This window comes from Nothoprocta perdicaria, unplaced genomic scaffold (assembly GCF_003342845.1).
Source record: "Nothoprocta perdicaria isolate Ctin4 unplaced genomic scaffold, notPer1 scaffold_5, whole genome shotgun sequence".
Lineage (NCBI taxonomy): Eukaryota > Metazoa > Chordata > Aves > Tinamiformes > Tinamidae > Nothoprocta > Nothoprocta perdicaria.
In genome coordinates, this window is record NW_020455754.1 from 9,625,731 (window position 1) to 9,639,752 (window position 14,022).

Genomic DNA, 14,022 nt, shown 5'->3' on the forward strand with positions numbered 1-14,022 from the left:
AATTGATTCAATTCTGGAATAGTGCCTTGGTTTGTACAAAGCCTTGCTCAGTAGTGCACAGCTGGCATAGGACTATTTTTCTATCATACTCAATGTCTGATGAGGAGCAGTGTACGGCTGCTCCTGGAATTAGATTTAATTAGAAACTAGGTTTCAGAGCTTGTTTACTCTGAAGTCTTGCTTAAAGGTCAGGAGACTCATATTAGGGACCAATGAAGGAGAAATGGTTCCAGCTCTGTGTTCTATATAGTGACATATATTGTTGAATGCTTTTATGTTGTTGATTTATACTCATGAATACTATTTTCTGGAAATAAAGGAATTATGCTAATATGTTTTCAGATCTCCTGGGTTGCTGTACAGATGCCTAGCAGTAGAAACTCTAAAATTTGTGGGCTGAGCAGCTTAGTGGGGCTTACAGGATAACGCCCCGACCTGCAGGAATTGCTCATCCATAGGGGCCTGGCTCTGGGCACGGATTTAGCGATGAGATAGAAGTGTCCCGTCACCGTGCCTCTGTGTTCAGGGCGGTGCTGTGTCACACGTCCTGACACGTGGTGCCAGCCCCGTGCCACGTGGCGTGGTGGCAGCCACCTGAGGCTTTGATAACGGGGATGCGAGGGCAGGAAAAGTGCAGAAACGCCTAAAACGGCAGCGTGGGGCGGCACAGAGCACTGCAAGGGCCTCAAAGGAGGCCAGACAAAGCGGCACGAAGCGGAGCCAGTCGGAGCAGGGGATGCAGACCTGGCCTTGGAGCCAGCGGGCAGTGCCGTGCGGTGCCGGCCTGCCCCGGCGCAGCCGCCTCACGCTCTGCATGTGCTCTCTGTGTCACATTCCCTGCAGTTTGATTCCTGTCGAGCAGCCAGCGTGAGCTGCCGAGGAGCCAGCTGGAGTCCGTTCTCTCCCATGTTTCATCAACAAAATTGCCAGCTTGTTCTGATTCAGTATCTTTATTGTTGTTGATGAGGCTAAATGAATCAGAAAGAACACTGCTATGTATACAAAATACAAATTCTGGGAGCTCGTCCTGATGTGAGGAAATCTTATTAACTGTTCAAGTGGAGAAATCTGCTGTGAGAGCAGACTGGCAGAAAATATAAACCACCCGAGGTCATTTATTTTGACCCTATGCATTTTAATGTCTTTGTAAGGCAACTTCCAATGATAGCCCACCTTTTAGCAAAAAAATACAGCTAATTTATTGCTGTATGTTGCTGGATTATGACTCTCCCTTCTTTGGGTTCTGAATACTTTTTATCTTATTTCTTTGTAAGGATTTTTTTTTTTAATGGAGAAAAAAAGAAAGCTCCTCCTAAGAGGATTTTTTTAAGTAAGTAAACCTGAATTTCCTTAAACGCTTATTAAACCCACCGCCTATGGCTGCAGGCAGTGTTATGGGTGCAGCCCTGCTCCTAACCCGCCTCGTGCAAGCTCGCACCTCCCTGCTCGCCCAGGCCAACCTAAAAAGTTTAAAGGTGCTAAAATTTGTGTATTTTGTAATGCTCGTGGTCTCGGGGCAAATTATTATTGCTGGCATTCCCCTGCTTGGGAAATACTGGGGAGGGACGGCTCTGGGATGGCTCAGTGCTGTTTTAGCTTGGAAAATAGTCCAGTGCTTCGCGTAGCTTGTGTGTGGCTGGGAAACACAACAAATGTAATAAATATACGTATTTTTTGCTATTATTGGCTGTATTTGCACCTCGGGCACCCTCGAATCAGCGGTGGCCGAAGCACCGCAGGGCTCGAAATAACGAGTGGGTCCCTCGGCCAGCGCCTCAGTCTCGCTCCCCGCCGCAGCCCCTCAGCGCCCGCGGCGGCGCCGCCGCTCCCGCCCGGCCGAGAGCCCCTCTGCCCGGCCAGCTGCACTGCGGGGCGGGCAGCGGCCATGAAGGGAGCCGGAGCCATCGCGGCCGCCGCCCGTCGCCTCCCGCCTCCCCTCAGCGCCGCCGCCGCCCCCTCCCCTCGCGCGCCCGCCCCGCGGCACGTGACCCCGAGGGAGGGAGGGAAGGGGGGGCGCGCGCTGCACCTGTCAGTCAGCGCGTCACTTCCGCCCGTTGCCGCCGCTACCGTTGGGGACCCCCCGTCTGGAGCGACGCAGCTCGCGGCTCGCACGGCGCCCGGCCCGGCAGCGCGGCGGACACGACACGACGCGACACGCAGCGACACGACGCGACACGGCGCGGCGGGAAGGCGGCGAGCACAGCGCCCAGGCGCCCCGAGGCCCGCACCGGCCCCCCGGGGTAGGAAGAGGCGGAGGAACCTGCAGCCGCTGCTGAGCACGGCGGGGAGGGCGAGTCACCCGGCAACGGTGAGGGGCGGCCGGGGCGCATGCGCGGCGGGGAGCGCGGGGGGGCGGGGGCGCGGCCGGGGCCCCGCGGGCGCCGCGGCGGGGACGGGGCGCGGAGCCCCCCGGGCCGCGTTGGAGACCACGGGGCGCAGGTTGCGCGAGGCGCCGCGCGGAGCTGTCAGGGGTCCCCCGCACCCCGCTCCACACACGGCCCGGCCCCGCGGCCGAGCGCGGAGCTCCCCGCGGGCGGCGGCAGCTGCTGCTCAGGGCCTCGATGCGCCCGCGCGAGCCCCCGGCCGCTCCTGCGGGGGCTCCCATTGTTCCGCCGCCTCCTCGGGGCTCCGGGCGCGCCCGGGGGAGCGGCCCGTGTTCCCCAAGGAGCCGCTTTCGCGCGGGGTACCCCGGGACTGCGCGGCTGCCTCCGGCTCCAGAAACGAATAAAGCAAAAAACACCCCAAACCGAAAACCACCCTTAAACTCCTGGCACGGAGCTCGCTTGCTCGTGTTTCCTTACTCCGGTTGTCTTTTTGACTTCTTAAAAATATAATTTATTACTGCCGTTAGGCTCAAGAAGGGGGAAAAGTGAGGGACGAAAAACTAAATACCGCCTGGACTCTTTTATTTTTTTCCTTACCCCTTCCTATGTAAAAGAAGTGAAAGTGAATGTAACAAAATCACGTTTTTTTGCGTTGCCTTCCTGAGAGTCCTCAGGAATGAGATGCTACGTGACTGTAGAATAAATCGTGGAATTGGATTAGTATTTAGGTTAGAAATCTGCCATTGCAGCTTGTCTGTCCTGTGTGCAATGTAATCTGCCAGCATTAAAAAAAAAAGCCAAGGTTGTTCGTGTATATTAAAACAAATTCTGCTGTCTCATTAGCTCTTTTATTTATTTTTTTTAACTATGTGGTACTACTAAGCTTTGAGCTTAAGCGTGAGCTTTATGTGTTTTTTTTGTTGTTGCATGATATTTGAAGATGTTTAGAATATCATCTTTTTTTTTTTTTTGGTATGTTATCTAGCACAGCAGGGGTTCTTTTCTTGTCCTTGTGAAATTATAATAATCAATATTTCTACGATTAATTCAATTAATTTTTTTTAAAGCATCTCCTGAAAATAATATAGTTAATCTTCCAGGAAGGCAAATCAAGTGGTGTTTCTTAGTTACTTTAAAAGAAGCTGTCAAGACAAGACCTCATGTGATAATTTTAATTCTTTCAAGTTGGACTAATTACAGTTTTGCTTGGTCCTGCTCGATATAGATGCTTCTGTTACTGCTTGTAATACTGGAGGCCTTCGTTAAATGAGTTCATTAAATATTGTCATGTGCAGTTTGTAATGAGAGCTGTGCCAGCAGTAAAGCTTTTATTTTTCATGTACAAAGCAACATGTTTACAAAAGCAGGTGAGGCCGAAGGCACCTGGTGTTTGGAGCAGGCGTGAGTCAGTTTTGTGATAGCCCTTCCTGCCCTGTGGGTGTGGCTACTCTTTTTCCTTTTTTTCCCCCCACTTCAAATATATGTATTTTTTATCTCTGGTTAGATATTTACATCTTACCAGTGGTGTTTTCTCCTAGAGCTTGTGAGAAAGAGAACAAAACCTACCAAGTTTGAGTGATATCTTTTTCTTTTTCTTTTTCTTTTTCTTTTTCTTTTTCTTTTTCTTTTTCTTTTTCTTTTTCTTTTTTCTTTTTTCTTTTTTCTTTTTTCTTTTTTCTTTTTTCTTTTTTCTTTTTCTTTTTCTTTTTCTTTTTCTTTTTCTTTTTCTTTTTCTTTTTCTTTTTCGTTGCGGCTTTAAGGAAGAGGAAGTGATGTCTCTAAGAGAATGCATTTAAATTATCCTTATCTTGTGCATAGCACCACGTTATTTTTGCTGCCATCTTAGTACACAAAATAAAACCTTAGTAGCCATTAGGATGAGAGTTAGCTGGCTTCTTGCAAAACAATTCAGTATTTGGATCTGTAAGGATGAAAGATGGTAAACCTTTAACTGTTTTTCTCCCTTGCCAACACAGTTTTATACTTGCTAATCCTTTGAATTGTGAGGACTATTACTTAAGACCTGAAAAAAGTAGATTTTTATCCAATATATCTGAAAAAGACAGAATGGAGGGAAATAGTGTCTGCTTTGCTGGAATCAGAAAGGGTGGCACTTCTCACTTGTAATGCTGTTTCTGAAGTGGCTGATATATCAGTTGTTCAGCAGAGAGAGTGTACGTTGCATGTCAAAGTTATATTCAGGCAGAGAATTGTTCCTGGGAAGTTATCTGAAGTTAGGAAGCTCACTTTTGAGATTTTTCACTGACTGTGTTATTTTGAAAATTAGCTAATCATCTCTGTAAATAGCAACTTTATTTCAGAGTAGTGACCTGCTGTCTCAGAATCTTAATAAATTCAGATTTGGTTTTGAAGTTTTGTCTTTGGTTCCCAGCTAGCTGAGGGGACTTGAGAAAGTTAAATCAATTCAGACAAAATCATTATACTCTTATAATGGTAATGTACTTATTATCAAATCTTCTATTATCAAATCCTTGTAGAGCTGATTTACTTTGCCGTTTTAGCAGACATAGTATAGAAGGCAATTACTGTGCTGAGATTCCATATTGGCAACATGGAGGTCAGCTCAATGCTAAAACTGAATAGTATCTTGCAGTTGAATCTAGGACTTTATTCTGACTATACTAGAATCAACAGTTCTGCTGTGATAGTGACTCATTGTACTCTTACACTCTCTTACATATGAACACGTGAAATCTTATATCCAGTGTATTTGTCTTAGAAGAAGCAAAGTATGACAAACTGGAGGTTATGTTGAAGATAATGCATTGTATTTGTGCTCAAACAATATGCAATAAAGACTGTGATTTGGTTCTTTCATGCACACATGGCCATATGGATTGTTTATTTTTTTTTTTTTATACTAAGATTTAAATGGATTGTGTTAGTCACTCGTCTGTACATTTGTAAGGAATTTAGGGTGGCTGCTCTATCGGAACAGAGTAGGGCTGGAAGGAAGCCTTATAAGGATAGTCTAGGTTTCAATCTTCCTGGCTGCTCTGTTAATACAGTACTTCTCATCAGTGTATTAAGAATTAAAAAATGGTGCTCAGTTGTGTAAAATGATAATTTTTGCACAAAACAAGATGAAAGTTGGAATCTTACATGCGTTTCCTTCTTCATTTACCCTCTGTGGTTTTGAGTGTGCACATTAGGAAACCTTTCTTCAGACTTCCCATTTCATTAGGTCTTGTTGATTCTTGTAATCTTACTAGATTTCTTTAGCCATTGCCGCCTCCTTTTTCTTTCTTTTTTTTTTTTTTTTTTCTTGTTCTCAAATTCCCTAGTCATTGCCATGGAATTGAACTGTTTGTTAAGACTTCTTAGTCCTCCAGTGAAGATGCCAAGATTGTCCTTTATTTTGGTGATGCCTGGCCGGCATCCTGACAGAGACCCTCTTTATCCTGTAAAGGGCTTCTGGACCACGTTTTGTAATGGCCTTGAGCTCTAATGTGCATTTCTGCTCACCTGTCAAGGAGGGGAAGCAACAGGCTCATGATAAATGTATGATAAATGTATGTAATAGGATAACTTATGTATAATAAATTAAGTGCATTATATATTTATAGTTTGCTTTTTTTTGGTGTCTGTGAGGTAGCTTGACTTCTGTTCTGAAGTCCTCCTTAACAGCAGTGACAATTGTTAAACTGCTTTGGTTTTATGATAGGAGCTTCTGAAGTTGCGTATTTTTTACCTATAACTTCCTCCTGTGAAAGAGTTACTGTACTTTTACATTTAAGTAACATTTTTATCTGATATATTGGCACGTATACATGTGCTTGGTTGAATAAAGCTTTACTTTGGGGGAAGGCAAGTAGAATGAATATAATTAGCTGTTACACAAGATACAGAAGCCTTTTTATTTATTAACTACTGCCGTTAAGAATGTGATGGGATTGTGCTAGCAGGAAGTTCCTTTATAATTCTGCACATGTGCACTGGCAGCAGCAGCTGAGAGAGCAAATCTGGCAGCGTTCAGTGGTGGGTGTGAAGCACCAAGCAAACATCTACTTTCGCTGGTATCTCTGATGGTTTTTATTAATTCATCTTGCTCATATCATTACAGAAGAACCTTGAATTACAATAATGCTGCTCAAGCCTTTGGATTTTATGTAGTAAGTATTTATAAAATGCTATCCTTGTGTTGAAAGGGTTGAAAACTGAGATCCCTGAAATCTGTTAGCCAGCTTACTGTTTTAGAAATTGTGAATTTGGGGGAGTCATGTTTAAATTGGTTGCTGGGTTTGAGGCTTTACTAAAATTACTACAGTGCAGTGGATAAAGGATTCGTGTATTTCCTGAAATTTGAATTTTCATATTTTTTTCCCCAAATCCAACACTCAAAGTAATGCCTGTGAGGCAGACATGAGACCCACTTCTGCTGAAGATCTGTATTTGATGTTTTTTTGTTTGTTTTTCGTTTTTTTTTTTCAGAGAAAATGTAATCAGGTTCAGTGTGCTGAAACTAGAGATTCTGTTTTAATTGGGCGCGGGAGGAGGAGAGAAACTCTTAATAAATACTCTAATTTTATAGCTTGAAAATTTTAAGTATAAAAAACAAAAGCCCATCCATTTGCCTCGTATATTTCTCTGAAGAGTTTTCAGGAATAGTTTGGTCGCTTTCTTCCATGGTGATGACATAAATGCTTAATTTGAATAGTTCTAATTTCTGAGTTGCAAGGGTTGCTGTTGCCTTCCCGGGATGAGAGAAACCTGCTGTCTAGATCTGCTGATTCTGATGCCGTGTTTTTTATTTTCTTGTGCGTACATTGTTTTGTCAGTATTGCCAGGTTGACTGTTTTCTAAGGCTATTTAGGTACAAAGTAGAAGTTTTAAAGGCAGGTAATATACCATTCATCTAATACTTTTGTTGAATGTTTTCGGGATTGTGTGCAAATTTGCAACAATCTTGCTTCCTTTCAAATCCTATTTAACTAGAAAGCAAAGCTGTCGGCAAAGATACAATAACCATAGGAAGAAATGAGAGAAGGGAAAATCATGTACTTGAAAACACATTTATTCTAAAATGGTTTCCTTGAACATCGCAAGTTGAATTGTAGTTATATCTGTTTTAAAGTATTATGCTTTGAAGGGGATGGCAAATGTAATCTTAAGAAGCCTGGCTTTTAAAATTTAAAATAATAATTGAAACCAATTGTCTGATTTGGCCGTCCAGCCTTTTGACTAAAATGGCTTTCAGCAGCTCATTTCAGCTCATTTTCTGACAGTCAGAAAGAGGAAATACCTCTTTTAGATAATCTATTCTAAACTAGTCTTACTTTTGTGCTTTTTAAAAAATGTATTTAAATAGCAAGGCCACTTAAATATATTTATGGACACAAACATGTCTTTAAAATTAAATATCCTTTCTATTCTTGTGGAGGATGTTCTGTAGATTGTGATTTTTGATAAGTCATGCTGTTGTGAGATGTATCGCTTGTACTTCTGTGTCCTGAGCTTTTGCTGTTCTCTTTGCTTAAAGCTCATTTTCTAAGCTGTTTCTCTGCCCCAACCTGGCAGGGGAACCTTTCAGATATGAATGGGTTAATTCAAATGAGCAATCTTTTTTTAAATGTATTTGTTAGCAGAACAAAAGATGAAAATTGCATGGGCAAAAGCTCTTCTGTCTGAAAGCATTTCATCCATTCCAGTAATACGAGCATACATTTGTACGTGGCCCTGAAATCATTGGTTAACATGCTATGATCATGACCTGTATTACAAGGTAGGAGGAAGAGCCCCTTTTACCTTGATAAAGCTTGATTACAAGAACAGTAACCGCTGCCTTTTTAACTTAAATGAAATGATGCGTAGGGCAGGAGTTAGCAGCTGGGGACGGGCTCTGTAGGCAGGAAGTCCCCAAATATTTCTCATGCAGTGACATCGCCCAGAGTCATGGCACGAGGAAAGCTCCCATGCTTCCAAGCTGGAATCTGTGACATAAGTTTTAAGGTATAATTTTGAACTCCTTTTTGGATTATAAAAACTCCAAGTTTAGATTTAAAATAATAAAAAAGTTCTTTCAATTTAAAAGTATGTTAATTTTATTGTATACATCACTAGAGACAGCACAGAAATTACCTGATTTTAAGTAGATCACCTAATATGTTGTCCTACAACTTTTTTTTTCCTTTTCTCCCTCGAATCCTAGATGTAGATTTTATTTTTCATGTGTTTTGGAAAAATTACAGGTGCTATCTGATAATCACTAAAATAATGCATAGCTGCAAGCATTTTCTAATAGTAAAAAGTGCAGAACTGCCACCATTGTTGGCCACACTGCAATCGTATTGTCTTCCCAGGCAAAGAAAGCAGTAAATAAGAGTTCCTTGAATAGTTGATCCCTGGTACAGAAATTATAAGTGCAGAATTAATATTTCGTTCCTATAACATGGTTTTCTTCCTGCAACCTTTTTTCTTAGTTATTCTTTATTTTTACTCTGTCCCTTCTTTCCTTCATTTTCAGGAAAGGTGATGAAACCCTGAGGGCTGTGACACCCACACATTTGTAGGGTGGCCAGTAGTGTAAAAGGTGAACCAAATTTAAGACTAAACATTCATGCCTACCGTTCAAATGCTGAGAATCAGCCATGCATTCTGTTTTCTTCGTTAGTGGCATTTCATACGTGGGCGTGACTACTTTTTTAGCTGGCAAGATAAATGAATGCTGTTATGATGACAAAATGAGATTTGTGGTGCAGTTTTCCCAGCAGACTCTACAAAGTTCTTGCATTATAGCTGGGCGGAGGGTGGGGAGACGTTTTCTTCAATAGATGAGTGCAATGAAATGCAAAGTACAGAACAGAATTTCATCTTCACAGCTAAGATGTTTGAGATCAAGGTATTGCATAGGATATAGGGGTTTTGGATTGTTTAATCCTCTTGTGATATTATGCAATAGTCTGCAATCACAGTAAGGTGTATCTGTAATTTTCTATAGTTTCTAGAGTGCTGTTGTAACTCGAATGATCTTTGTTAAACACTTTCAGTAAAAAGAGAGAAGGAGAAAGGGAGAGCCAGAACATTTCTAATAAGGCAGTTAGGTTTTTGTTATTAAACTATCAGGATTTGGCATGTATCTTTTAAAAATTACTCTGTTTCCCGAAGTAGCACTAGAGAAGCATAAAGGGTGTGAAACTGGGGAAAACGGGGTGGTGGGGGGGGAACACATGTTCAAAGGGGTCTGGATAACAGGAACAAAAATAGGAATAGTTGATCGAATGGGTCAGCTGCTATTTATGAAGCTGTTGATTAATATTTAAAAAAAAAAAAAGTATTGTTGATATCCATAAGTGCTTGGTGCAGAGTCTGAAGGTTAGAAAACTTGTCCGGGTTTTCAGTGCCTTGAAGTGACACTTCCTGAGTCAAGGGAAGAGAAAGGGGAAAGCCGTTAATCGATACCAAAAACAGAGGTATGCTATTAATAATTAATAGCTTTAAGCATGTCCTTCAGTCTTAAAATGCTAGAAATTACAGAAAATACAGTTTGAGGGAAGTCAGAATAGCAACTTTTGTTAAATTTCTAGCTTTTTCAAGAGTTAAACTGTTTTATACAGTTTAAGCTTGGGTTATAAATTTGATCTTGTTCAGGAAAGTGAAGCAAAAAAGCTGTGTCAACCTCATTGTTCCTTTGTCAAGTCATCAAAAATAGAATCCCTCCTTTTGTGGTGTCACTGGAATGAATTTAAGATTCAAAGAGCCTGTTTATCTTCAGTACCTAGCAAAAAATGGCCCTGCTTTTGTGTCCAATAGCTACACACAAAGTGCCCTGTGAAGAGAGAGCTGCAGTTTTCCATTTTTTTTCCACTTGGTTGGGTGGTAAAAAGAGGTGGTTGCTTCTAATTTGTTCATTTATTAGGTGCTGTTTGTTTTGAAGGTTGGTGTGTTTGTTTGTTTTAGTAACACAGCCTGAAGCGTTGTGGCAGATCCATCAAAGATTATTCACAGCTGCTATTAACCCTGTAGCTGGCTAACTGGAGTCTTCCTAATTTGTTGTTTCGGGTAAAATGACTTCAGTAGAAGTTGAGAGGATAGACTGTTTGCCACTCCATCATGTTTTGAAAATCGCCTGATATATTGGCATTGATTGAATGGCATCTACTGAGTGTGCAGGGATTATATTGACTCTTGCTTTATACACAAAAATAATAAGAAAAATGACTGGGCAGGTTCTTCATAAATTATAGGGAAGTGAAGAAGTGCAACTGCTTCACTGTTGAAATCTGACAGCATCTTTTTAGTAATCAAGACCTACACAATGATAGATTTGAAAATGACTTGTAAATTTATGCAGCTTTTACACTGTGCGTTTATGTGAGTTATTCCAAAAGACATCCATGAAAAAGGAGAAAATGGCAAAGCCTGCTGACTGGATTATAATTTTTTATTTTCTGTTGTCATGATATCTAGAATCCTGGTCTTGGACTAGTAGCCAGTTGTGTTCATGTGTAAAACAGGATAGACTACAAAGAGAAGGGAAGGAATATCAGTCGTCATTGTTCATATTGATATCGATTTTAACACTGAAAAGCCTGAAAGATGGCATTTTTTTTTCCTGTGGGACTCTCTACAAAAACTCTTCTGAAGAGGAAGATTGAGGCAGTCTTTATGGGAAGGTTGTGGCTGTCTAAAATATGTGTATAATGTGGGGAGGATTGGGGACACAAAACATGTTATTTACCAAAATAAGCTGGATTCCTTGTATAACAGGGTAATGAATGGAGCTGGCATCTTGATATTTAATGAGAGTAGTGGATTGTGGGGGCTTGGGAAGTGAGGATGGAGTTAATTGGTTCCGAAGTAGTAAAGAAGCAAAAGCCTGCGTGGGGCAACAAAGAAAGGGAAGACTCTTTTCAAGGTCAATATTATGAATACAGTCTTCCATTATGGAAATGTGAGGTTTCAGTACATGCCTTTAAACCCAGGGAAACCTATTTTATTGTCAAGTTTTATGTGCGTGTATATAATACAAATTAGAAAATAGGGAGCTCGTAGGAAATCTGACTTGAAGGAAATTGCTTTCTGTATTCAGATTTTATAGTCACTTGGACTTTGAACTGGTAACTAGGACACGTAGTCAACTTCTTAAGCGAAGATCTGTTGTACCACTGAAAATGGATTACCTGTCGGTCCTTAGTTTGAACTTTGTTTTTATGCATGCCAAGCTTATAGTTAGAGATAATATGCTAAATCAGTGTCTGTGAGTCTTCAGGGCTTTTTAAGCTGTGATGTGCTTTAGTACAATAAGTATTTTAAAACATTCCTATCTAACCTTCCTACCTATCAGTGATTTATTTTGAAGAATGAATGAATGAGTCTGAAATGTCTATGTGTGTGATGTGTGTGTATTTTTTTTTTTCCTTCATGCTTTTATCATTATGATTCTCTAAGATGTCCCATGCTACCTTTTGCTTTGAGGTTGATTAACTGCTTGAAATTCAAGCAGATTTGTTTTTTTGTGAGCTCCCACATGAACTGTACTGGTGTGATTAGTAAGCTTTTACGTTTAAAACAAGAAAATGATGTGATTTGACAAGGGGAACATCTCAAGTGAAGTATCTTGACTTATGACTGAGTTTCAAACCTCTGAAAATGGTGTGGTCTAATGGTATTTTTCTTATTTTTAGATTAACTGCTGAAGTACTGATCGAGTTCTGCTATTCTTCAATGAGGAACTACAGGCTGATCTTTTGCCATAATCTTAAACAACCATAAATGACAAAAGAATGCTTGGTCAGTGAGGGCAGCTGGCGCAGAAAACGTTTTTCAAACTCGGCTGTTTAAGTACTCTGAGGTAGGTTGCTTAAACTACTTGGGTGTTTTTTAAAAATGGGAAGTGTAGGTTTTGCTCTGCCTGGTCTATTACGGTTTTCAGCTGCAATGTTTGGCTGGTTATTTTTTGTCCAGCCTATATGAAAGTGATAGCTTGCATTTAAAGCAAGTCCAATTTTTTTGTTTGTTTTTCATTTTGAACAAGACGTTCTTTTTCTCCAGTGAAAGAAGAAATTCCCTTGTTTTGATTAAAAATATATGTAGTGTAATAGTAACAGCTGAGTGAGTTAAATAGAAATACTGTGTAATACTCTGTAGAACCCAGGTTGGGCAAAGACCTGCCTAACACAAGATCCTGTGTGACAGGAGGAGTGTTATCACTGAGCATCTTAGAAAGCATTTTGGGGACGGGGGAGATCCTGTTCAGTACAGCTTTGAACCCTGGTCGGATGTTGAGAGTTTACTTAAAGTAGCTCTTAAGTGGGAGTCTTCTGAACTTCAGTTTGAGCTGCAGTGGAAACTTTATTGTCTAACTAATTGTGTAACAGAGAAGCACTGTCAGGAAGTGTATGGAGAGTCTCAGTTGCCTGAAGTCCCTTGGAGCTTGCTTAAATAACTATGAAGTGACTAGAATTTTATTGAGCTGCCTTTGTGGAAATACGTTTGCTTCCCTGTCTCCTATTAAGGACTGAACAGAATACCTCAACACTAGAGTCATTTATCTAGTCGTGCTGTATTTGAAATCATAACAAAACTTTTATAAAATCAGTACTCGGATTGAGAGACCGAGCAGTATTTGCATTAGGAATAAAATACAGTATGTTACGGAGAAGCACATCAACAGTGTGTAGTGAAGTATGATTTTTGTTTTTAATTCTTTTTTAATAGAAAAGACAGCTTTGATTTTTGGCTGCAAAAAGATATGAGGAAGAGCTCTTCCCCTTCCTTGAGTAACTGCAACTCTGTTCTTGCTAACAAAATATTTGGAATTCCACTTGATGAGCTGCAGCAAGAAGGGCAACCAGACAATGAGGTTCCATTCATAGTCCGCCACGTTGTGGACTATATTGAGGAACATGGTATGTATTATTTTGCTATATTTTATAATTAATTGTTTTTGTCTTTCTTAAATACTCTTTTAAGAAGTTTATTTTGTTTGTTAAGTTTCTGGTACTTAATTGACCATGATTTTTATGTTATGTATATATATTTTTTTTCTTCTGTGTGATTTATCACTCTTTTCTAGATAAGACTAATGTGGTCAGCCCAGTAGGGCACTTCATAGGAAATGTTGGTATTGACCTTATCGTATTATTAGCTGGGCATAAGATGGTGTTTACTGGGGAGAAGATTAATGGACGTTCTGCTAATCTGTTGTTGTGAAAGTCTGTGCATCTTGTGCGTCAGTAGTGTTTGGATCTATAATGAGTATGTAATATGTCAAAAAGCTTGTTTTTGCAACTTTCTTCTCACCTAGGGGGTCTGGAACAAGAAGGACTTTTTCAAGTCAATGGGAATGCTGAAACAGTGGAGTGGCTTCGGCAGCGGTATGATAATGGAGAAGATGTGGACCTGGTTAAGGAAGCAGATGTACCCTCAGCTATCAGCCTTCTTAGATTTTTTCTTCAAGAACTTCCAGAGCCAGTTATTCCAGGCAGCTTGCACACACATTTGATGCAACTTTCGCAAGGTAGTAAACAATTAATTGAGATGCACTGATGTCCTGCACAGTGTTTTTCTAATTCCCAGCTTGTCTATATGTATCCACTCTCCTGTCTCCTTTGGCCTCTGCTGGGTTATGTAGTATTGGGAGTTAATTCATAATTTGACTTGTAAAATCTCATCAGTAATGCCTTCCCCAAAGAGTATGTAGATGTCAGTGCTCCACACCTTGTAACATACCTGAGGG

The 14,022-nt window shown here is 40.8% G+C and overlaps 1 protein-coding gene across 2 annotated transcripts in view; it reads left to right on the top strand.

The window, feature by feature from the left end:
- Positions 1-2,245: 2,245 nt before the first annotated feature.
- Positions 2,246-14,022, top strand: part of FAM13B (family with sequence similarity 13 member B) — a 41,103-nt gene continuing 29,326 nt past the window's right edge. Inside the window, exons 1-4 of one of the 2 annotated variants that reach the window (XM_026047686.1) lie at positions 2,246-2,308; positions 11,969-12,135; positions 13,002-13,192; positions 13,591-13,803. In XM_026047686.1, coding sequence (XP_025903471.1) covers positions 13,036-13,192; positions 13,591-13,803 — 370 coding nt within the window. In that variant the 5' untranslated portion in view covers positions 2,246-2,308; positions 11,969-12,135; positions 13,002-13,035. Of the gene's footprint in view, positions 2,309-6,440; positions 6,458-11,968; positions 12,136-13,001; positions 13,193-13,590; positions 13,804-14,022 lie in introns of those variants that run through there. The other variant, XM_026047687.1, reaches the window with a different exon arrangement.